The 25,568-nt window shown below is 36.3% G+C and overlaps 1 protein-coding gene across 2 annotated transcripts in view; it reads right to left on the bottom strand.

The window, feature by feature from the left end:
* The window catches only part of Grin3a (glutamate ionotropic receptor NMDA type subunit 3A), a 171,269-nt gene that overhangs the window by 121,919 nt on the left and 23,782 nt on the right, over positions 1-25,568 (bottom strand). For both annotated transcript variants that reach the window (XM_076843235.1, XM_076843236.1), the window contains exon 2: positions 4,808-5,412. In XM_076843235.1, the coding sequence (XP_076699350.1) occupies positions 4,808-5,412 (605 nt within the window). The remainder of the gene's footprint in view (positions 1-4,807; positions 5,413-25,568) is intronic.

Here is a 25,568-nt window from a genome sequence, read left to right as displayed (position 1 = left end):
ATAATTATAACTTCACTCTATTTTTGGTAATTTTAGTAGTAGATGGACACAATAACTTTGTTTATTTTTATGTGGTGCTGAGGATCGAACCCAGTGCCCTACATGTGCAAGGCAAGCACTCCACTACTGAGCCCATTAATAGGTTCTTAATAATATGTGCAGAATCAATAATTAAAGGATTTGCTGTTAATGAAAGGCCAATTAGTCTTTGTATTGCTTGACCCATGTAAACATCCAGATGAACATAATTTGTAGGAGAAAAAGATTTTAACAGGCCGGATCAAGCTTCAAGGTCAACTGAAAGGGGGACTAGAAATGCCAGCTAGTGCCAGAGAATAATCACAAATAGAATGGGTATTGGCTCAATAAATAATGATAATCAAATATCCAGGTCAAGAAAAATGGATAAAAGTATAGATAATTAGGTGGGTCTATCCTTTGCTGGTGTGAGAATAGATGCAAGGGATTGTCAGCTTCTTGAGAGCAGGACCCTCTATTTCTTACTCTTTGTGTCTCCAGTTGAGGGTTTTTTCTACTTAATATTAGCAAATTTCAATAAATGTTTGAATGAATAAATGAACTAATTATTTCCTGCTTCATAGAACTCTTGGAGGATACAGAAATGAAGTTCAGAAGCTGTTTGAAGAAGAAAGTCAAGATTTCACATCCCTCTTAGAAGCTCAAATAACTATCAGGATTATAATTACTTGGGCAAATGGTCAGGGACTTTTTTCAGGCCAAGGATAAGGGGTATTTACTGGGGTCTATACTCTTAGAAATTTAAAGGGTAAGTGCCCTTGACCTGACTGTGAGTAACCCATGAAGGTCTTTCTCTAAGAACAATGGATTCATTAGCAATCAGGGCCTTCAAATCAGCAGGTGCAAATCTTATTCCTAGGAACAGCAGGTAAATCCTCAAACTTTTGTTCATTTTTATAAGTTTAGTGTTCATGGTACAGGAAGGAGGGAAATGTGGGCAAGGCTGAAATTAATTTTGTGAAATAAAAATAATTTTTGTATCCTAATGGTTTTAAAATTTATTTTCAAGACTTTTATACTCTCTCATTTTATTTAGTTAATTTGTTACAAGACTATAATTTTATAAATGTGTCATGGCTAATGTTCTGCCATTCTGCTGATGTCTACTGTGCTTATGATGCAAACCCTTTTGTGTAGCATAAAAAAACCCGAGTGCTATGCTGTCAACTTAATTACTTTTCCAGAGTCATCTCAAATCCTCTTCATATGCAATTAATGCTCCAACAGTACTAAATTTCCTTTTCTGGTCTTGAAAAATCCGCATATGACATTTTCCTTGCCTGTCCATTTGTTCCAAACCTGAAAAAATCAAAGTCCATCACCAAATATCTAAGAAGAGTTAGTTATTTATTTCTCTGTGTTTCTGAACAAATTTTTATTTTTATTTTGGTACTGAAGATTGAATCCAGGGGTGCTTAACCACGCAGTTAAGCCCTTTTAATTTTTTATTTTGAGACAAGGTCTTGCTAAGTTCCTATGGCTGCCCTCAAACTTGGGATCCTCTACCTCAGCCTCTTGACTCTCTGGAGTCAAGAGTGTGCCACCATGCCTGGCCACATTTCTATTCTTAAAAATCACACATCGCATTGTTTATAACTCTTACTTACTTTTAAACCTCATGTGTTAGACTGTCAACTCCGAAAATGGCAAGATTTGAGTCTTTATTTTATTGACTTCTCCCTAGTTCAACAAATGGTCATTGGTTGGACAGATGCATCCTGACATGTGCATCTATGGAAGAATTATCAGAATAATGTGCCAGCTATACTGGCTCCAAATAATTAAGATTTAGTAAAGCAACTTGTAAAGAAATTATTAAATATCACACAAGAAACTGGGTCCCCAAACAGTTTTTGTGCATTTAGTTATGATGGACATTTACTCTGGCATGCAGGGAACTGGGAAGAATAAAATCTTTTATACCTGTAATTATGTCTATGTACTCTGCCATTAGAAATGATTTTTCTAGTCTAAAAGTCTATACTGAAAATGCCATGTTTTGGGTGATTCTGTTAACATTTTGAAATGTTAACAATACTGTCAGCCCAAACTGAAAATGACTGTGTGAGAAATGAAAGCTTGCATAACTCTGACATGGCTCATTATCCTCCTGGTTTTTATTATGCAGTGAGGTAGTGGGGTCAGCCTCACAAAATTTAGAAACAATTAAGAAAATTACTATATGCAGATGTGACTTATGGACTGAGAATAACTAACTTTCTAAAAGATTGAATTAAACCAAATAAATAAGGATGATGAAAGATCCACAGATGTTTCATGGCTTAAGGCAGATTCTAAGTTATTCATTATAAAGACTCCTTCCAGGGTTTCACCCACTTCCCTTGACCCTTTCCTGAACACTTTGAAAGTTTCTCTTTGACTGCATTCCTCAGGGAGTTGAAGAAGTCCCAGGCATAGTTTCTGAAGTTCTTTGAGTTCATTTCTCAAACACATCTATGGGGATGAAAATATTGTCACTGACCCTAATACGTTGTGAATTGCTGCTGGGTTCCAAACTTCACACTCTTCTTTCACAGTTTTCAAAATTTGTGGAATAAAAATGTGGAAATAGTCATGATGAGGTTAGCAATAATCCACTGACTTAACATTCCACACACATACAAAAATTTAAAAAAAAAGAAAGAAAGAAAGAAAAAGAAAAAGAAAAAAGGGAAAAAAGATAACCAGACAGTATTATCTATGTAAGAAAAAAATGTTTATAATTTAGATAATATTTTTCTACCAACTATCCATTTTCTTCTACAGCAACAGAAAATTTAGGATATGCATATAAAAGTAAGTTTCCTTTCCTTCTTCTTTTGTCCATAAATATCTATTAAGTGCCTGCTGCATGCTAGGTTTTGGACTGGGCTGAATCATACTGTCTCCACTTAATAGAATTTATATTCTAATTCAGAAGTGAGACACAGAGACAAATAATGGAGACAGAGTAGAGTAAGTGCCATCATGTACTTTCAAAGTGCAGGGGATCCTTGTGGAAAGAGGCACGTCTTTTTGATATAAACTACATCTTGGGGAACCAGATATATTGGTTGATCTTGATAAAATGAATCCCTAAGATATATGCAACCTAAGTCAACAAATATTCTTTGTTTAGGATCCACACAGAATCATTTTTCTTGTGTTCTTCATTTTACATGAGGACAGAAAGATGGTAAACAACTTAATGTAGCTTTCACTAGTGGTTTTTCTTGTCTGTTGTTTGTGATTCTCTTTCCAAAATAATGCCTGTTTGAAATTATAAATCAAAGCTTTGCTTATATGTTTTCTGTGAAGGGGAATGTTTCTTTTCTTAGATAAAATCCTGAGCTTCAGTTATCTATAAAGAGTAGATTAAACTGGACAACAATTGTAAAATAGAATAGGCATAGACTTTAATCTTATGAAGACTCAAAGGTAATATCGAGAAATGGAAAGTTCTGATGATGATAGAACATCTAATTTTATCATTAACAGATTTTTAAGAAATAAAAGTCTGAATTATTTTATATTTTATCAACAACATTCTGAAAGGAGTTTGTAGATTTTGCTTAGTCTTATATTTGGCATTTAGCATGTTGCCTTGAATATGGTAGTACCCAATCCACAAATGTAAAATTCTGAGGCTCCCCCTGAACTTTTATTCTTTAAAGGCAAGACACTACGAGGTTGTCTTGTGTTTCTTTGTATTGTTAACTGTCATTGTTCTAAGAGGACTGCCTAAAAGCAGGGCCTAGACTACAGGTGAGGTCTCACCTCTGGAATACCAATAATTCTCTGACTTGGCATCTCTGACCATAGGTGATCCTTTAACAGAAGAAAATATAGGCCCCTACAAAATATCTTCTTTTCCCAGGTATTATGAAAATCATTTCCATATGACGGGTTACTCTTTATTTTAAATAAGCTGTTTCATTCTAGCTTTGGAATCAGTTTGAGGTACTAAGTAGAAAGGTGCCTAATTTGAATATATGTATGTGTAATTATTTATGTCCCAAATAATAAATAATAATTGCTAAAAATAAAAAAAAATACTCTTATGGAATTCATAGACCTATCTTCCTATGTATCTATGAATCCATTTATCTATAATATATTCCAATTCCATGGGTCACAGGATCCAGTGCCATATCCATTTTATTCATAAATTGATACAAAACATAAGAAACTAAGACTGAGCAAAGTTGAATAACTTGATTAGGTAATGGAAGTAGTAAGTCACAGAGCTAAAATTCAAACTCAGTCTAACTCTAGATTCTGTCTTTAATCTTTATAACTGTTCTAAGTATCAAGGCCTGCGGGCAGAGAGAAAAGTAGATTTCCTGCTTGAGTAATTTTGTCTTCTTTATATATTTAGAAAGATTTTTTTTAAGCCTATCTATATGAAAAAGAATAGGCAGGAAAGAAATATTTTTATTTAGTTACCATGAGTCCATATGGTGTTAGGTACTTTTAATGTTAATTAAGATACTTTAATATTAATAATGGTGTCATTATTATTCTCTATCCAGCTAGTTAGAAAACCAAGGCTCAGAGGTTTTAAATAACTTGCCCAAACCAATGGTGAGTAAGGGGGTAAGCCAAGATCTAAAAGCAAGACTGAGTACTTGCTGTCACATTGGTACATCAAATTACAGCTGATAAATGAAGATACTAACCTTAGGTAACTGGAAGCACTTTCAGAAATATTACTAGAGTTCAAGACTACTCAGAATCATAGGGGACAGAGAGGAAAATCTTACTTCCTCTCATGGCCCTTGAATCCTACCTTGATAAATATTGTCCTGAAGTGAGATTTGTAGTTTTCACTTCCATGCAGTTCATCGTGCTGGGAAGGAGAGCAAGTTCTGGCTGGATCATGGTGGCGGTGGCTACGGCTCTTGCGACCAGTTCCATGGCATCTTGCACATAGTGCTCAAACACTGACTGGGTAGTTTTCCCATGAGCAATGAGCCCTAAGGGTAGACCTTCTGTCCTCAGTTCCTCCACATTCTGGGAATCTCCCAGCACCCAATGAAGCTCAAGGGGTGTTACCCCGAACTGGGTGGTAATTTCAAATATCTGCCGGATACTCTCCATGTCGCAGCCAAACATCACCATGGTGGGTGTGCTGTTCTTAACGCTCTCCAGTTGGACCTGCAGGAAGCTCAAGAGGTCCTTGGTGGAGGAGAGGTTAGCCGTGATGTTGATGATAGACCCGAGGTGGAACTTGGAATTGTTCTGGGTGAGGAGGAGGAAGTCAGTGATGTTCCAGTCTTCCTGGCACAGCAACAAGCTAAAATTGTACCAGTTGTTCATGGTCAGGATTGAGACAGTGACATCAGCATCAGAACTTAATGAATTTTCTAAACTCAGTTGTAGGTGAAGGGGATTCTGTATTTAAAGATATGAAAAAGAAGAATTAGAAAGCATTGGCCAAAGACTGTAACACTGGGTACTTTCTGCTTTCCTATGAGGCTAAATTCTTTATTTTTTCCCTGTGGTATTCAGATACTTCTGTGATAAAATTCCCATACTTTTGGAAAATATGCTTTCTATCTGAGGGAGACATTGATTCCTAACACCTTATTTCCTGACAATTTTTGCTACGAACACCAGAGGACAGATGGTTCTTGGCCTAAATGCAAGAGGTGGCACACCAAGCATTTGGTCTTTGATTTTTATAAGGCTCATCATCCTTATAGGCAGTTCCCTTTATGCATCCTATTTCTTAGATTTCTGCTAATAACTCATTTGTTAAGGTTTCAGGTGAAATAATTAATTACTTTTACTTTCTTTAAAAACTAATAGAAAAACCTTTTATTCTTCTTCTTCTTCTCCCCGCCCCCCTTTTCCCAAAGAAATCTTAACACAGCATAAGTTCTTACATGAGGAAGTAGGGAAGATGAATAGATCATAGTTCCCTAAATTCTAGACCCTTGAGTGAAGCACGCCTAATATATATGGAGTTATTAGCAATGGTGTTTCAAGATCAATATGTGTTTCAAGATCCAATATGATGTTGAAGGCTTGATTATATTTCTGTATCTACTAAGCTTGGATTCTTGATGTGAAATGTAAAATGTGTGCAATTAAACACATTGATGTAGCTTCCATCACAATTCCTTCTATTTATAGAACTCATCAATTCAATGGGGGAAGAGTATCTGGTTTGAAAAGTCACAAATTATTAATCATATGGATGAAGTATAAATGGTCTTCTAGTATTAATAAATATGTGAACTATTCTTCCCAAGAGCAGACATTTGACACATTTATCCTTTAACAATGGCAGCCTAAGAATGTTTATAACAATGCCTTGTACATATTGTAGAATAAATATTGGTGAGGTTGAACTAAGTATGTTCGAATTGGGAGTTATTGGAATATTTGTGAGCCCTTACCAAAAATTTGGGTCAATAATACATGTTCAACAAATGAAGAGGGTTTTCTCAGTTAAATTTTAAGCCCTTGTATAAAATGAAAGTGGCATGGATTCCCCTACCTGCCCCCCCCCCAAAAAAAAAACCAATGTGTAGCAAGAAACAGAGCTAGGGTTGTAGCTTAGAGTAGAACACCTGCCTAGCATAGATGAGGTTCAATTCCTACACTGCAAAAAAAAAAAAAGAGGAAAAAAAGAAAAGAATTTGAGTTGAACTTTGAGCACTGAAAGGTTTTGACTTGGGTATAATGAAGGAAGGGATGCTGAGGGTGTTTACAAGAGGAAAAGTATGATCACAGGCAGAAAATGAGAGCACTCATGAGGGTAGATAGGATAGGGGTTTTAAGTATATTCTGAAAATTTGACTTTTGTCCCCACAAATTTGGCTTTTTTTTTTGGGGGGGGTACTCGGATTGAACTCAGGGGCTCTTTACCGTGGAGTTTCATCGCCAGTCTTATTTCTTTTGAGGAAAGTTCTAAGTTGCTGAAGCTGACCTTAATACTTGCTGTTCTCCTGCCTCAACCTCCTCAACTTCCCACTGAAGTCTCTGGGATTGCAGTCCTGTGCCACCACAGCAGCCTAAATTTAACCTTTGAGCAAGGCTCCTGATGGTAAAAACAATTTGGTGAGGGTGATCTATGGGATATTTAACAAGAAGGGAGAAGAAAGGCCTCCAGAATATTGACTAGGTGCTGAGTGGTTAAACTGGAAACTCCTGCTGGTGATGGCAGGGAGGGCAATGAGAAAGGTTTTTCAAATTGAAAAGGATTTAGGGACAAAATCAAATGTAAGAAGCAAAAGAGGGGATGATATCAACATTCAGGAGTCAGTATTCACCAGGTAGCTCCTGGTCTCCAGGCCAAGATGCCAGAGAAGATCTGGAGGTGAGAGGAATGGAAGTTTCACTTCCTCTTTCCTCCTTTTGATGCATATAAGTTGCTCCAGAGAGTTCTTTCTGTTCTCTTTTAGCTTTCTCCTTTTCCCTCTTCCTTTTCTTTAATTCTCTTCCAACACAAGAGAACAATGGAAGGCAAGCTCCAAATTTAGCTGGCAGGAACAAATTATTCCCAACTATTTTCTTGGCTTCAGCTCCCTAGTTTGTAGCCAGTTTTGTTTTGTTTTCTAAAACGCACATAAGACCATATCATTTTCTAGTACTGCAACGTCTGAATAACCAATGGATAAATTTCACAATCAATAGTATGGCATAAGGGGTCATCCCTACCTCATTACTAGCTCTATTTCCAACACTGCATGTGTGCTGTAGAAGAGCAGAATATGCCACTCCAAAGCACGTCCCTTTAGTGTAAAGATTATTTTGAAAAAAAACCCAAAAACCAAAAAACAAACCTGCAGACAAGAGGAGAAGCTCTGGGAGCAGAGCAGAAGTTAGCTTCTATATGGGGAAATTTACATCTATGAAGGAAACCTTCATTTATGAAAGTTTTCCTTTTCTGTAGCAGGAAGAGAAGGATGAGTCAATAGAGAAGGTAGCATAAATCTATATAGTGACGCTTACTCATATTTATTGTGCTTTTCCTGGCTATTTTCCTATTACCTGGCTATCTACTTAGCCACCTTCTATCTTTGTTTCAGCTAAAGATGGTATTTAAACACAAACTTAAAGTCATCTTTTAAAGATTTGCTCACTTCCCTGGGTATCTCCCATGAGATACATGTGTTGTTAAATTTCTGTTGTTTTTTCTCTTGTTAACCCTGCCTTTTGTTATAGAGATTGTCCCAACTAAGAACAATGAAATATATAGAGATAATTAATTTTCCACCCCTGCAATGCACACCAACTCAGATCATATTGAACAATTTGTTTTTCTTGAATGGGGCAAGCATTGTCATGCTCACACAAATTTGATTATACTAGCTTTCTAACTAGAAATGGATTTGCCTATATTCTTATTCAACTTTCAAAACTCAGCTCCTCCCTGCAGATTTTCAGAAACTATTTTTGCATTGTGTTTACTACTGCTTCTGCTGAGCTTTTTATTTGCTTATATGCAGCTGAATTTCTCTGAAGAAGCCACAACTACACTCAAGACGTTGCAGACTAGCTTTAGCTGAGTAGCACATCATGGTTGTGGAGAGATGATATGTTCCATGTTTAGAACTAACATTGTCTAGGGCTATGTTAAGCTCTTTAGAAAAATAGTCATTTACTTTTAACTTTGTATCTGACCTAACAGCTTTGTGACTATTAGTGAACCTCTGGGGATGTGTTTTCAATTTATCTGATCACTAGCCTCTGCCAACTCTATAGCTTAGAATTCTGTAAGATAATATCTGAAATCTATAGGAAAGAATTCCCTAAACTGTAGTAGCCTGTCTAACTAATGCCCCCACCAGTGTATTTACTGAATGGCTTTTGTGTGAGGAACAAGTTTTCATGGGAGCAACAATGGACTGTAATATTTTTCTACAGAGAAAGTGAAATTAACTAATTATATTGAACAGTTAGTGCTACACAGAGAAATAAATGCATCTGGCATAAGAAAGCAACATGAGATTGAATTAAAGACCCCTTCTCCCTCCCCTCAATGGATAATGTTTAATCCCTGTAATCATGCTCTACCCACAAACAATTCTACTGAGAAATTCCAGATGTTGAAGTTAATCATTTCACAGACTTAAGGGACACAATTCTTCAAATAAATATTTATTAAGTAATAGTTTAGAAGCCTCTAGTGATATATTATTTGCTTAGCGGCCTCAAATTCATTGTCTTCTATCACTCCACATGAAATGATAAAGTCACACATGCACAAAGATATGAAAGCTTATAACACTGAAATTCAAACCTGTAAGTATAACTTTTGTCTAAATCTGGGACAAAAACTAAGAAAGTGCTATAGGGCCAAATTAAGAAAAAATGGAAAGAGAAAAATAATAGAAGGGTCTTGCCTTAAAGAATATGAAAGCACATTAGAAAATGTAATTGTTGGGCTGGGGTTGTGGCTTAGCAGTAAAGCACTAGCCTAGTACGTGCGAGGCCCTGGGTTCAATCCTCAGAATCATATAAAAATAAATAAAATGAAAGTGTTGTGTCCAACTACAACTAAAAAAATCAATATTTAAAAAAAAGAAAATGTAATTGTTATACAGCAATAATAATTAAAACACTGAATTACTACCAAAAGGATTAATAGGGAAATAAATAGAACAAATGCTAATGCATGTAAAGAAGAACCTCAAGTTAATATAGTAAATTAATATATTATACATGAAGAATCATAAAGAAATATGAAGGAAATATGAGATTACAAGTTGAGAAAATAGATTATTTATCAAAATAAAATTATTAATTACTAATTCTATCATGTATCAAAAATAAATTCCAAGCCACTTAAGAGCTAAAGGTAAAACATCAAATCATTAATGAAACTCACCATTCTGTATCATTAATATGCACCAATAAAAAAAGACCAAATATGTCTTAGACATAAAATATGTCTTAGAAATCACCATGGTAAAGAGCAATATACTAAAGTTAATCTAATGTTATTCTGGCATTAAACACCTATCATAAACCAAAAATAACACAAAAAATGAGAACATTAGTAGCAAGTTAGTAGACAAAGAGTTAGGTTTACAAAATATAAAGAAAATTTATTAGTCAAAAAGGTAATAAAATCTTTTACTAAATACTTATTCAACCCAGAAAAGTAATTTTAACCTCCCCTACAGTAAGCCAGGCCCACTGTAAGATATTTTTGGTTGTCTATATAGTAATGAAAATATATAATTAAGTAGACAAATAAGCATTTCATATAATTATAAATAATAGAAATTACTATAAGTGAAACTAATAGGATAGGACAAGATGGAAAGGGGAAGAAAAACATCCAAGGAATAGTTTATTAGGGATGGGCAGATGTAGGTATTAGTGCTGTACAAGCACTGTCTAATTGGGACATTAAGAAAGAATTTGAAAACATTCATCACTATCTAGGTAAATACATACAATGATTTACTGTAAAACATAAACATCTAATTAAAAGTTAATCATTTAACTAAACATCTCATTGGGACCATCCATTCTTCTTTGACTATTATTTTTCTAGTACTAGGTAAACAATTGTATCTACCACCTATTCCTATATTCCCTCTGTTTGATTTTGCATTGTCTTCTTTAGTAGCATCTACAAAGTTCTCATTTAGGTCTCAAGTTGTCCTTGCTCGTGGGGCTACTGTCTTCTTTGGTTAGTTGACCTTTTCTTGTTTCTTCTGAGAAGCAGTGGTTAGGACTTAAGAGTCAGGGAGATCTGTTCATAAATGAGGTCTCCATATTTCTGAGCCATGTGGCCATCTGCAAGTCATTTAGCATTTTGGGGTCAGTCAGGCTTTCCTCATCTCTAAAATGAAGACAATACCACCTCCTACCTATAATTCCTTATGCAAATTAAATATGAAAAAGTGTCTGGCATAGAATGAGGCCCCGTAAGTGGTAACAGTTGTGGTTTACACATAGAATTTAGTCACTGTGTTGGAAGTGCTTGCTAAAGTGATTGCAATATGGTCTTTTTCTTTGCTGTTGCTCTTTCTTCTGTGTCTCATCTATTTGCAAGCAATGGTCTCAGCAATTGATTGCTTTTACAAATATCAATTACATCAACTTCTTAGCAGGAAAATAGAAGCTCTAACTCATGCTGGGAGAGGCTATTTATTTGGGAAATATTAACTCCACAGTACAGTCTCCCCACCCCTACCAACTCTCCTGTCTTTGGTAATAAGTTCCAGTACTGCTTCACCAATTGAGGAGTTTTGGGCATCCACTTTTGGAGATTCCCCCATCACTCTTTGTTCTCCCAGAGAGACAGATTCAGCTCTTTTCTGGGGGCAGTAAAAGTTTGAAAATCAGAATTGGCTTCAAGAAAGAGCTTGCAGAGAGCTTTGAGATATACCCTGACAGAAGAAATGAGGTAACAAAGCTGGTTTACTTTAAGAGTGGAGAAAAGATGAAATTCTCTCAGCTCCTTCCTGGACCAGCAGACCCAAATGAGGTAGGGCAAAGCCCAGAAAGCTCAATTGAGCCTAATATTTCCACTGCTCTTAACAGATGAAAGTGCCTCCGTCCATGGGGAGGCTGCAGATTAAACACAGTAGAGGGCTCGGAACAGGCTTTCCACCCTGGCATAACTTCTTGTCAGCCAGGAGGCCACAGGAGGTTTCGTTTCTCATTATCTCACACCTCATTTGACCTATGTGATATAGAAAGCCCTTTTTTTTTCTTCTGAAAATTAAAGCTTATTCCTTTAGAAAACCAGGCTTTTAAATAAATTAATTGTTTTTATGGTTGCATTAAAGATTTAGGCAAACAGAAGGCATAGTTCCTGCCCAGAAATTGTAATCTAATAATAATTATAAAAAGAACTAATGCCTCCCGACGTCTCAATTACATTATGCACATTGCCTTATTTCATCTTCACAGTGGTCTCATGAGGTGACTACACTGATTAGCCTTCTTTAACAGATGACAAAACTGGGGCTCAGAAAGAGGAAGGAATTTTCTCAAGGTGGCATAATTACTAAGGAATAGAGCCTGGATTTAAACCAAGAAGTTGGTATTGAAAGCCTGTGCTGCTGACCGTTTCCCTGTACTGTCCCCTTCACTTGACATGACCATGGGAAGCAGACCCCTGGCGTTGTGGATTTAATATTTACAGCTCCAATTATATGCAAACACTTCTAAAAGCTCATGAAAGGAAGTCATTTTAAGATGCGTCACAGTATGTGTTACAATGACATACTATCCAGGATGCATATGGCCTCCTGGCCATTTCTCTTACTCATCCTCCTACATGTAGCAACTTCTGCAAAATGCTGAAACTTGCATTTCTTCATTGGCGATAATTTTTTTAAAAAGGAAAGATGATTGCATAATTAATAACATCAGTTTTATGTCTTGTAGAATAAATTTGGAAAAGAGCACTTACAATTTTCAGTATGTATAGAGATGTCAGATTTTAGGAGACCTATACATCAAGATGTTTGAGTATCTGATATATACAGCAGTGCATATTAAAGTTGTATGATACAATGAATGCTGCTGAAGGCAGGGTTATGAATACATGATGCAGTTGGCATAATATTGTTGGTACCACTGAGAGTTGCCTGTTTCACTGGAGAAGTGTGGGAAGGGCTGAGAAGTGTGGGGACCTAGAATGTGGCTCACTCTTGGAATAGAGCAGACACTGGTAGAGTAGCCCTGTACCATTTAGGGGGAAGTGCTGGCTTGCGAACACTATTGTCTTCATAGATAACTGTCTGATTCTTTCATCCCACAGAACATGTGCTGAAAGTCCATTATATTCCAGGACATCAATACAGACATGCAAGTTTTGGGGCAGAAGAAATAGCAGAAGCATGCATACTATGCACTTTGAATGAACTCAATCCTTCTGAGCCCCAGGCTGATTTTCAGAAAGGAATGTTAGGGGCATTAGTAGGTGGTTTTTACCACTCACTCAAGCCTCCTACACTGGGCTCTTGATCATAGATTTTTTCCCATTCTAATTCCACCGAATGATTGATAGTGGACCTGTCTATCTATATTCTACCCCACTTCTGCTTTTTGCTCTGTATGGTTATACTTTGTTTCTCAAATCTATCTCTTAGTAATCTTGAAAGCCTTTGGCTATGACTCATTTTTTGGGTCCTCTTTTATAGATGTGCCCTACCCTGAAGCAACTACTGTGGCCTAAAAGCATACTGGGGAAGGGCTTTCACCAGGAGGGTGTGGCTACAGAAGATCAGCTTAAACAATCAGCTTAAACGAGATGTCCCAACACAGGGATGGGTAACACAGGAACAGGATGACTTTGGAAATGTGGGCATTTGACATCAGGAAAGATTGTGAGTAAGCAATAAGATTCAAAACCTTGACTTGAGGTTCAGAAGTTCACTGAAATTTCCAGGAGAGTCTAGAAGAGAGAACATAGGGCTGCCTTTGGAATCACTCAGATTCTGTTTGAATTATGGTTGTGTGTATCAGACTTTGTGAAAATCATTTAGCTTTCATTTTCTCCTTTGTGCAATAAAAATGATATTATCTGCCAAATAAGGTTCATGAAAATTAAATAACATCATGTATACAAAGAAGGCCCCTTTTTTCCCCCTCATATGGTACAGCATATAGTATATCCCCAGAAAGTGGTGCTTTGTAACCATGGTGATAATGACACTCCTGATGAGATTAGGAACCTTATACAAGAGGACCAATGTGTAGGGACCAGCTAGAGTGGTAGTACATTGAAGCTTATTTAATAAGTGTTCAAGCACCTATTTCATGCTACTTATTGCTAAGATGACAGTAGTGAATAAGATCAATAAAGTCTTTTTTTTCAGGATCTTAAAAATCGAGGGGATAATATTGTCTGTGCTAGGACAGGAACTGAGGAGATGGACAAGAATCAAGGCCTGAAGTCTGAGCCAGTCTAAAGTGAATAATGACTTGGTATTTGAGTTTTAGATCACGAGGCAAATATCTTCGCAGCTTTCCTACCTACGATTTAGACTATTCCTGGTCACTCTAGTAAGACTGAGTCTGCAAGTGGGAGTCCAGGGACCGTAGATAAGTGGGAAGAGGATAGGAGGCTGAAAGACAGAATAGCATAGTTAAGGATGCTTTATCACTTGTCTGATATGTAGTGAGTTCTGGGTAAATATTTGCCTTGTTATTACTGTTGTTCATAACAGCACACCTCCTTGGACTAGCATTCGGATCCTTGCCTGAAGACAGTAGTGTTCTGATGTCAGCACCAGTCACAGGGCCTGGCAGCAGAACCATGATGTTCTCAGGGCTACAGAGGCAGCCGGTTTCCAACTTCACCACCAAACCAAGTGAAGTTGAGCTTGTGGCAATGCTGGGGCTCTTGATTCTCTTTAGAGAACATATTTTCTTTCTTTTTTGCTAGTGTCAGGTATCTACTATCTCTGTTGGTTATTCCAATGGGCCTACTTTCATTAATCACTTTTTTCAATCCCATTTAATAAGCTTTGAGCCGAAAAAAAAGTATAATTGGCATGTCATAATTTTACCCCAAAGAGTAAAATATATCAAGGTCCATTCTATAAGAAAAAATGGATTGACTTTAACAGCATTGAGAAGGCCAAGGATTTGAAATCAAGGCTCTTCTGACAAACTTCAGATTTCCATTTTTGCACTGTGACAGAAGAATAGTGTTAACTATCAATCACCTACTTCAGGGCAATGTGGATACCACATGGTATTATATATATTAATGCTTTATGGAGTGGAGAGCACTATAAAAATAGAAAACATCATACATTTGTTTATCTATTTCCAGGATGATAGGGATGGCTGGATCAATAATCTAGAAAGGGGTGAAAAGTAGGCCATTCTGTAGTAGTATATCATAATTATATAATTTTCAAATTCTATGCCAATTTTTCCATCTTTATATTATAAAAAGAAAGATTATTTGTTAAATTTTAGAAACTTTTGGAATAAAGATGTTGCTTCAGGGCTGATTTTAGTTCCTATTTTCACCCCTTAGCTTTGGTCAAATTTAGTGATATCTATGGAACACACATTTATATGTATCAGCAGGCAGATGATTTATAAGATCATTAAAATTTATTGAATATTCAAACTATTGTTATAGACATTCTCGGTGACAAACTCAGGCATATTTTCTTATAATGGGAACTATTGAAATATGTACCAGATAATTAAGCTGTCTAGCATGGAAGTTAAATTTCCTATGGAAATTTGATTACTTTATGTCAATGCAGCCTGAAACTATTATTAAGAGATGGCTTATGTCACATGCTAATTTGCTTTATTGCACTAAGAATGAAAACTCAGCTAAATGTTGATTATTTCTATTTTAAAAAGGCTCTAGATCAGACACCAGAGTTTACATCAACTTTTTTTTCTTCAAGTTCATAAACCATTTTTTAAAAGTACAGGTTTTATACATTTAAGCCATGTTTCAACTTATTGTAATGTAATATATATTTTATTTTTTCTGGTTTTTCACTCCAGATTATTTTCATAATTATTAATTCAGTTTAATTGCATAATGACTTTTTTTTTAACCTGGAAATTTAAAAAAAACCCCAACATTATTGACTCACCTTCTTGCTTGCTACCTGACTTTGACCAGTTTAAAACTAGAAATAGCATTAGTGGGTCATTAAACAGTATCTCAGTACATTTCCATTTTAGCACCTTATTTCAAAACTTGTGATCTACTAATTATGATTAAGCTTTGCTGCAATGACATTCGATTTCACTTGAATTGCTAGGAGAACATTTGTGTAATTAATTCTTTGTACCTTTCAAATCCTTGTTCAAAGTAAGAAGGCACTGGCAATGTTGAACTTGGTTCTTAAAGTCTTTGGTTACAGAGGCAGGATTTTCCAATGAATTAGTGATAAAACTCAAGGGCTCTTTAAGCAATCTGGTGACCTTACGTCCAGGACAGCAAATGCTGGATGAACAGGTCTGTGTTCTTTCAGGAAGGTCTATGTAAGCACCATTCAGAATATGCAATGAAAAAAAGCCTAGTTGGCTGATTTTCAAATTCAAGACTTGGGTTCCATCTGGCCTTTTTGTGAACTCACTTGCCAAATTATTGCCCACATCTACTCAAACCCCATAATCAGATAGGGCTGGAATACTAAGTTTGAACTTTCTATCAGATGTCAATTATTGAACCTATGATTTCATCACTTGGTTTGAAAGGGAGCTTGAAGCTCATTTCTCCCAAACTCCTATGCAGTTTACAGAAGCCACAAATTAAGGAAAAGGAGTGAAGTAGAGGCTTTTCTCTTTCTACTAAAAATTTTGTTTAATTGAGGTTATTTGTCCTCATTATAATCTTTAGTGAATATGATTAAATTTTACTTGATTAAATATGTTTAATTTTACCTCCTGAATTAAAAAAAGGAAGATTCAGGCTCAGCCAAAACTTGCAAGCAGCCTAACATCCCTGTAGTATATAAGTCATGTATAATTGCCCTTTATAAGGAGGTAGAAAGAATATAATGCTTATGAATTTACTAGTTTTACATTTCCACAGTGACAACTGTACACAATACATGGAATCACAGTGTATCTTGTGAGCATAGAATATTAATTATTAATATATGTAATGCAAAAAATGATCAAGTAAAATAAAATGAATCTTCTGGTTTCAAGTGATTTACTATAAGAACTCTAGAAATATTTATTGTACATATATATTCATTTCTGTTAGCATTATTTGGCATCTCCTGGCATTATTTTATTTAAAATTCATGCATATTATGCCAAATCCTTTTAGGCTTTAAAAATGAGAAGAACCTCCAAGGACCATTATTATGTTTCTTAAGTCAGTCCAGGGAGCATAGACTCACAAAGATAGCAGGGACCTTGAGAGGTTATTATTTCTGAAAAAAGAAAGGAAGAGAGAGAAAATGAAAGAAAGGTAGAAAACAGACCATTAAGCTTTAATATCATAGTACAAAATGTGAAATTCACAATGTTGACCATTTAAAAATTTTTCTTCTCTGAGTCCTGAGTGGTGACGGAAGCTCAGAATCTCTTGCCTCCCTCCCCAGTTTAAATAAGACCCATCAAAGTAGACAGCTGCAACTCTATGTGTTCTAGCTCTCACATGCTTATTGGAAGCACAACAGAGGTGTCACCTTGTCCTGCTTATTCAGTTGTATAAATGTATCTCTGCTTCTGATTACCTTGAAGCCACTCCAAAAAACAAAACAAAACAAAAGAACAGCCTCCAAACAAAGAAATGAAAAACAACCCTGGAATTCTGCAAGTGCTCCACGCTATCTTGCCTCTACCTCCATGGGTAGGTCATTTTCTTTGCCCAGAGAACTTGAAACCTCTTACTTTGCATTGTAAGCTCCCAGTCATCTTTCAAGTCTGTACTCAGATTTTTCATCTCCCATTTAAACACCCTGACCTGTCTCACTCCTAAGTTGCAATACTTGCCTCTCTTTGGTCTACTGCCCACCACTCTCTGAACATACATTCCTCCGTCAGTTATTACTTGGTCGGTATCAGTACTCATCTCTCTTCTTCCCTGGACTGATTGGGGGCTAGGGATACTTCTTTTGTTTGTTTTTTGTTATTTGTCTAATAGCAAAATTCAGAGCAACCTTGCTTAGAAAATAACTAACTCAGTGAAGATCTGTTGATTGAGTGAGTAAATGAGTAAGTGATGATGCATAGAAGCTAGAGAGGAAAAAGGAAAAGAAATCGGGGAGGATCTCATGAAAATCAAAGGGAGATCAGTAGAATAGAGAAAAAAAACCAGGGGGAGGGAGGAGAGGAGGGAAAGGGGAAAAACAGTGAACAAATTATATTGTTATATTGTGTATGTGTACAAGTGTATAACAACAAATCCAATCATTAAGTGCAACTATAATGCACCAATAAAAAAAATATCAGAGAGGGCTGATCTTTGGCTGAGGTGTCTATTTTTCATGAGTCATTTTGCTTCCGATATGACTAATATGGCTTTTCTCTAGAGGCAAGAGTAATTATTATCTGCTTTCCCATAAAATATTATCTTTTCAGATGACACAAATCTTCTCTGATGTCAATCAGAAAAGTGGCACCTTGAATGCTGAGAGGATTGACAGAATCCTTCAAGTGCATATGTGCCTGCGGCACTTGTTAGAAATACAAGTGAATCATGATATGTGCAAACTCAATGTGTGCCAGTTATTTTCTTTGCACTAAAGATGGTTGTGGGGAAAATATTTATTGTGCTTTATACATTATTCATCACTGAATTTGCTTAAGTGCTCCACACCGATGCATTTAAAACATGATTCAAAGGTATTAATATTGAATCAACCTTTCAACGGATTATCTGTTAAATAAAGTGATGAACACTTGAACGGGAGACATGGGTTTGAAATCTCAGTGACCATGAAGAATGGTATCCTGATGAATTAAAAATGGAAATGATAGCAAATAAAGGGGAAAGTGTTAAGAGGAAGAAGAGGACAGATAAAGGAAGCTGTCAGAAGTTTTGGCAAGATTTTTGGAAGTTAAATAACACCCCTATTATCATTATGCATAAGCAGTCTGGCTTCTGTTACTTGAATTTAGAGACACAATCAGAGAGGATGGGAAGAGGGGGAACATGGACAACCACAGTATGAATTCTTCTCTGCACTTGCCCTGATTAGTCTGGTTTGCCACTGGGTGTATATGCTGCAAATGTGAAGATGCTTATTCCTGAAGCAGGGAATAAAATTTGGACGGCTGTGAATTGAAATCAGGTGATACTAGAATTTGTTCCTCAAGTGCCTTGCAACTTTTAGCCATAAAGAACATCAAGAAGTTTTTCATTTTTCTGTTACGTCCCCAGTGACCTTGCTCTGGAATCTATCAGTAGTTTCTCCTTCCTCCCTGGGACCTCTCATAAGCTTATAAGTATACTTACTATCATCTTTTTTCCTCTGCAAAACACTCTTCCATATGTTACTTGTTTTTAAGCACAAATATGAGATTTATCTATATGAACTTACAATTGCTAATTCTTTATTTACTTTCTTGTCTAATCAAGCTTTCAAATTGACCATAAATCAACTTTAGTTAAAGCAATCAATGACCACATCTTGCTGAAAATTTAATTTTCAATCTACAGGAGACTCATCTCTCAACACCTTCACTCTCTGGTCTTGTCAATTCCAGAGGCCTTGTTTTCTTCTAGCAAGTTGATGTGTCCCAGGGCCCTGCTCTTGTGTCTCCTCTGGTAAATATGGGCACCACCTATACCTTTCATTCTGTAACCCAGACCTTGTGTATTCAACTGTTTTCTCACCCATCTTTTGGGTTTCTGTTAGGTACTTGAAACTTAAGAAGTCCAGAGAGGTATGTTGCTTTCTTTCTTCTTATGCTCACTCCAGACACTCCTCCAAAGTCATTTCCCTCAAAGCTTCTCCACATCACCATAATCATACCATCACCCACACCAGTGACTCAGGACAAAAAATAAGAAATTAGCTTCTAATCCTTTGTTGTTCACATTACTCCTTAATCCACTAGTAAGTTCTATTTACTCCAAAATGTAACTCAGGATTCTATCATTTTTGACATCTCACTGCTTCTAGAAGGGAGCCTTCCTGGTCTATCATCTGGACTAGGATGACAGGATAGTGTGACAGATTCACAAGTCTCCCTGTCTCTACCACTGCCTGTCCAGCAATCAGTTCAACATACAGACAAAAGTGATATTAAACAAAACAAAACAAAAACAACTTGGGCTGGGATGTAGCTCAGTGGTAAGGTACTTATCTAGCAAAAGGCTCTGGAATTGATCTCCAGCAACACACACCCACCCATACACACCCACCACCCCGACACATACACAGACCCCTTCTAAGATTACAATTTTCAGTAGTTTTCCATCCAACTAAAGCAAAATGTGAGTTCTTTAACATTCCTTCCTAAATGATCTGGCTCTGCCTATTGTCCTAACCTCACAGACCATGCATGGGGTCTCAAAGCCATGGTGCTAGAGCTCACTGTGGTCCCACAGCCATAAAGTTCCTGCTTCTGATTAGAATGCTCTTCCCCCACATCACTACATGAGGAAGAGTCTCAGCTCAAATTTCAGCACCATCCATCCACCTTAACATGAACAGCCTCCTGCTGGCACCCCCTCCCATCAAGTCCAACATGTTCTTCATATTCTACCTTCTTTGAAATACTGTCAATTACTGAAGTTATTTTACTTGGTTCCTTATGAGTTTGTTGAATAATTTCTCACTCTGGAAATCCAAGTTCCTCAAAGGCCCAGAACTTGTTTCTCACTATATCCCCAGGACCCAGGACAATGCTCCACACCGTTTGGTGGCAGACTTGCTGACTCAGGATGCTTCTGTATCATGCATTGAAATTTATCTCTGTTCTGAAAACTCCAAAACTCATGTTTTGATGAATAAACACACTTCTCACATTATCCTAATAGAATTATTTTGGGGTTTACTGCTATTGTTAAACTTTGAGATTTAATATTCATTACTTTGGGCTGACCTGTAGAAATCAGTCCCTATGTTCCTGCCTGTCACTCCCACTGCCTCCTTTCCTGTCTCTGTCTCTATTTTTGTCTCTCTCTTGATCTTGATCTTAGCCTCTAAATCCCTCTATCTAAATATTTGCTTCCTTTGTGGTTCTGTTTCTTTGTCTTTTGTTTAAACAGAAGGCAAAAGGCTTCCTTTAAACAAGCATAATAATAGCAAAATAATGTATTTACTGAGCATTAGAAACCATTATCATCATATTCAAACAGCTTGCTACTTTGGCTAATGTTTTAAGAAGATGAGCTATTTTAGCTATTATTATTATTTTTTTAAAAGAAACCTCATTATGGCATAGCTCTTTACTGCAAAATTGGATATCCTGTGGATCCAATCATGTTTCCTAAAATATTCTCAAATAGATTTCCTGAAGGGGTAGAGCTGGTCCATTCCACCTCTTAATTTCATGTCACACAGAGGCCCAACTTCATCTTTTGGTGTTTGAGGTCATGTTCACTACCAGAGTAAATCATGTTTCTAGGCAATATATTTTAGACTTATTGATTTTTTACTGTAAATAAATTTGTTGAATTCCTAATGTATGCCAGGCATTGTAACATGTATTATGAATGCAGTAGGAATGAATGAACAGACATATTCTCTGCCTCCAGGTTTTCTTAAGAGGAGGGCAAATATCCATAAGATTGATAATGAGCCATATAACCTATCCATAAGATATATCCATAAAATATCCATAAGATTAACAACAAGCCAACATGTATTAGGTGGCTATTATAGTGTGGCAGGCACTATTCTGATTGCTTTAAATTATTCACTCATCTAATCCTCATAAATCTATGATGTAGAAACTACTATAGTCCCATTTTACAGAGGAGGAAACTAAGGCACAGAACTGGCAAGAAGCCAAGATGGTATTCAAAATCAGGCTTTAAGCTGGGTGTGGTGGTGCATGCCTATAATCCCAGAAGATGGAAGGCTGAGGCAGGAGGATCATGAGTTCAAAGCCAGCAAAAGCAAGGTGCTAAGCAACTCAGTGAGACCTTGTCTATAAATAAAATACAAAATAGGGCTGGGGATGTGGTCAGTGGTTGAGTGTCCCTGAGTTCAATTCCTGGTACCAAAAAAAAAAAAAAAAAGAAATCAAACTTTAGAGGATATATATATATATATATATATATATATATATATATATATATATATATTTTTTTTTCTAGTTGTTGATTATTTATTTTATTTATTTATAGGTGGTGCTGAGAATTGAACTCATTGCCTCACACAAGCTAGGCAAGCTCTCTACCACTGAGCTACAACCCCAGCCCCTAGAGATTGTATTTTTAATCAGTACATTTTACTGGGACTTTGATAAAATAATGAGAAGAATTATTGAAAGTGACATTATAACAAAAAGTTCTATGAACCTATTGTAAGGAATATAAAGACAGTACATTCCCCAATTTCCCAGAGTGACTTAGTTTGGAGAATCAGGGAAGATTTTCTTGGGTGTCAGAATTGAGGTGGTAATGCTTTAATTAATTTACATTTCATTCTCTTTATCCCTGTTCTACCTCATACTTAATACTACTCAAAACTTCTTTTGAAAGGAATATGGATAGAGGCTCCTCATGGACAATTTGGTGTTAATTCATACTTCTGACCTTTCTACTACTTGCAATGTAATCAATCTTTACTGTTGCTCAACATAATGCGAAGTCAGAACAAATGAACACAGATTAGATGCCCTTAAACAACTCCCGTGGTTCGCACAGTTTGTCTCGAGGATGGATGTAAATTTTTGACACCTTTAAGGGTTACCCTATGAAGTAAACAATATTAACTGATTCTTTTGTGATCTATTCTAGTCCCTTGTAGATAAAGCTGTCATTTGGAGAGAGACTGGAGGCATTTAAGAATGTCATAATTAGATTAAGCAATCAGGGCTCTAGAAAAACAGATATGATTGCTTTTAATTTCTGATACGTACATAGTAAACTATTTCAGGGAAAAAGTGTCTCTCCTTTTAAAACTGGTCATTAGGAAAAACCTCCTCACTGTGCATATGGCAGAGCACTGGAATGTGCTGCCAGAGAAGGTCACTATAGGCTCCTTTTAAGTAAGAGCTCGTTTAATTCCCAGATGGCCTAGAAAGCTTCAATTTGTCCCTTGGACACGAATTTCATTCTTCACCCCCACACTTATCTAAAAACATAGAATGTTGCACACAAAGGAAGAAACCAAGAGAAAGGACAAGAATGAATGTATTGCCAAATGACAAGTTTTATGGTCTCTCAAGTATATCGATCTCTTTTTCTTCCCTCTCACTTGCTGATAAAACTCACAGATTTCAGAAATGAAGCCACAGACTTTTAATGAGCCTGTGAGACTAAATCAGCAAATGAGAGGCAAGAAGCATCCCACCAGCAATTATTCAACAGCAGCTAAAATTTGCAAAAGATGCCAGTATCTCCCAGGAGAGTAAACAATTGTGATGTTGAAATGTCAACTGTGGAAATAGCAGGTTAAAAATGCAGTGCAAAATTTCCCAGCAGTATATTTTGTCATATGGAGTGCGGCATTACACAAAGAGTCCACAAGTAGCCCCCGGGGTTGTAGCTCCATCAGCAGAAATGGGAGTCGTGTAAAGAACTGAACCGGAACACACTGGCTAGCTTAATTTATTATCACCAATCATTGTTGATGTCTAATGAGGTTAAATGATGGAATCCAAGCCCATACGCCAGTTTGACTGCTCTTCTTTGTGGCTACTTTATTATCTAATTCTGCATATCTTTGGCAGAGTCAAGAAAGGTTTCCCTTCGGCTTGACTTATTGATGCCTTCTTCCTAGGTCTTCTAAAATGTACCAGATCTGCACTTCCTCAGATATGAGAAATGGATACAGATAGGAATCATATTATTTTAAAAGTTAACTAATTTTAATAGATTCATTCCCCTAGTTTAAATAAGTGCTTCATTTGTCTTATTTTAGCTTTTTACAGTTGTTCCCAGTAATAACAGAAACATTTCAACACTGCATATGTGCCCACAATTTTAATATAATTTTGAGATGACTGTTTTCACCCTTGACTCTGCCAGACAAATCTTTCTAAGGATTTGAGATTAGTGAATAGTGAACTTTTGCATCCTTCTTAGAATACAGTTGCCCCTCATTACCCACATTGGTCCAGGATTCCATGTGAATACCAAAATCTCTGAATGGACGCTTAAGTTCCTTATACAAAATGATGTAGGGTTTGCATCTGCTCACATCCTCTTGTATACTTTACATCATCTCTTATTGATTACTTATAATTCCTAGTACCATGTTAATGCAACAGAATCATTATTACATTCTAGGGAATAATGATTTTAAAAGTCTCCATGTGATCAGCACTAACATACTTTTAAAAAAAATATTTCTTAGTTGTAGTTGTCGATGGACCTTTATTTTATTTATTTATTTTTATGTGGTTCTGAGGATTGAACTCAGTGCCTAACATATGCTAGGCAAGTGCTGTACCATTGAGCCATATTCCCTCCCCTCCAGACACAATATTTAAAGAAATTATTTTTGATATGTAGTTGGTTGATACATAAATACAGGACCCATAGGTATGAGAGGTGATTATACTCCTTCTTGGGAGTTTCTGGAAAAAAGCCTGTTTTACAGAGCTTCATGCTTAATGTTTCTACAGGGAGGGAGTGAGAAGTAGCCTGAGGTTGGAAGTTTCTCTCTTCTTTATGGATAATTCTTTGGCAAGGCTTTTTCTTCTTCTTTTTTTTAACGTTGATAATTGCACCTTGTTATCAGGTGAGGAAAAGGGAGAAGATGGGGGCAGTCTATGGAGTGTGGGAAATCTATGCAGGTAGTGAACATGTAAGAGACTTAAATAAAAGGAGAATGAGAGCAATGTTACAAATTGGATGAAGAGTATACAATGAAATTAGTTGATGAGACTATTTTCATTCTAAGGCATGCCGAGGCCATGTCAATGAATGACCACTAATAAGTCAGTGGGTCATGGAGTAAATACAATGATCTGATTTTAAAAACCTGAATAGCACATTGGATTTTTTTATTTTCTGAGATTTAATATTATTTACTTTGGGCCATCTGTGTTCCAGTTTTGGGGAGACTTGCATCATGTGTCTTTTAAATATCTCTCCAAACAAGATGATGTCGTTTTCATGATGTCTTTATAAATAAAGCCAATTAAAGCATGTTCTTCTCCATTGGCACCAAGGGGCTATTTGTTAGTATTTCTTAAGAATAACAGGAAAAGAAAACACTATATGGAAGGAGAGATGATTTCTTGTGGCATACACTGCAAATGATTTCAGTGTCATAGATATTAACAAGGCTTAGAAAATAGTTATATGATACCTACCATGATAAGGTTCTGTCCATATTATAGTTAATAAAGGGTCATTTTGGCTTACAGATCCAGAATTAAATTTATCATCTCTATTTAAGGCATAAATCTTCAGAAATAATGGAATAGCAATTTATCTTATGCATTTCTATGGCTAGCCTGACATTTTTATGCCAAATGAGTGAGCATCTAGCTCTCACATTATGAGGTCTACACTAACATCTCCCAGATGTTTATTAAAAGTCCTCAAAGTAACTTTGCAGATTCTCACATAAAATTTTGCAGTAAATCTCTAACATATGAATATGTCATAGAACATATTTTATGAATCTCACATAATGGTAGAAAGCTCAAGATTGAATTTTTAACTGTTGTAAATGTTTTCAAAAACCTCTGAAAAGGATGTGAAATAACCATAACACACAGGCAATTTCAAAATGCTCCTATGACCCTTGGCAATAGACTGATTCTTTTAATAGCATGTTCACATATTCCCAGCCATAACCTGTATTCCAGTTAAGGATTTCTCTCTCTCTCTCTCTCTCTCTCTCTCTCTCTCTCTCTTTGAAACTTATTTTTCCTAGGAAGATGGGTTGCTTAACATTTCTAGAGGCTGAACATGAGTAAAGAAAGAAAATGGTAAGTATGTTACTATATCTTCAAGGTCAAATAGGTCTCAAGAAATTCCAATAATCTTTTTT

Source organism: Callospermophilus lateralis, chromosome 2 (assembly GCF_048772815.1).
Source record: "Callospermophilus lateralis isolate mCalLat2 chromosome 2, mCalLat2.hap1, whole genome shotgun sequence".
Classification (NCBI taxonomy): Eukaryota; Metazoa; Chordata; class Mammalia; order Rodentia; family Sciuridae; genus Callospermophilus; species Callospermophilus lateralis.
This window is presented reverse-complemented; position numbering and strand designations above follow the sequence as displayed.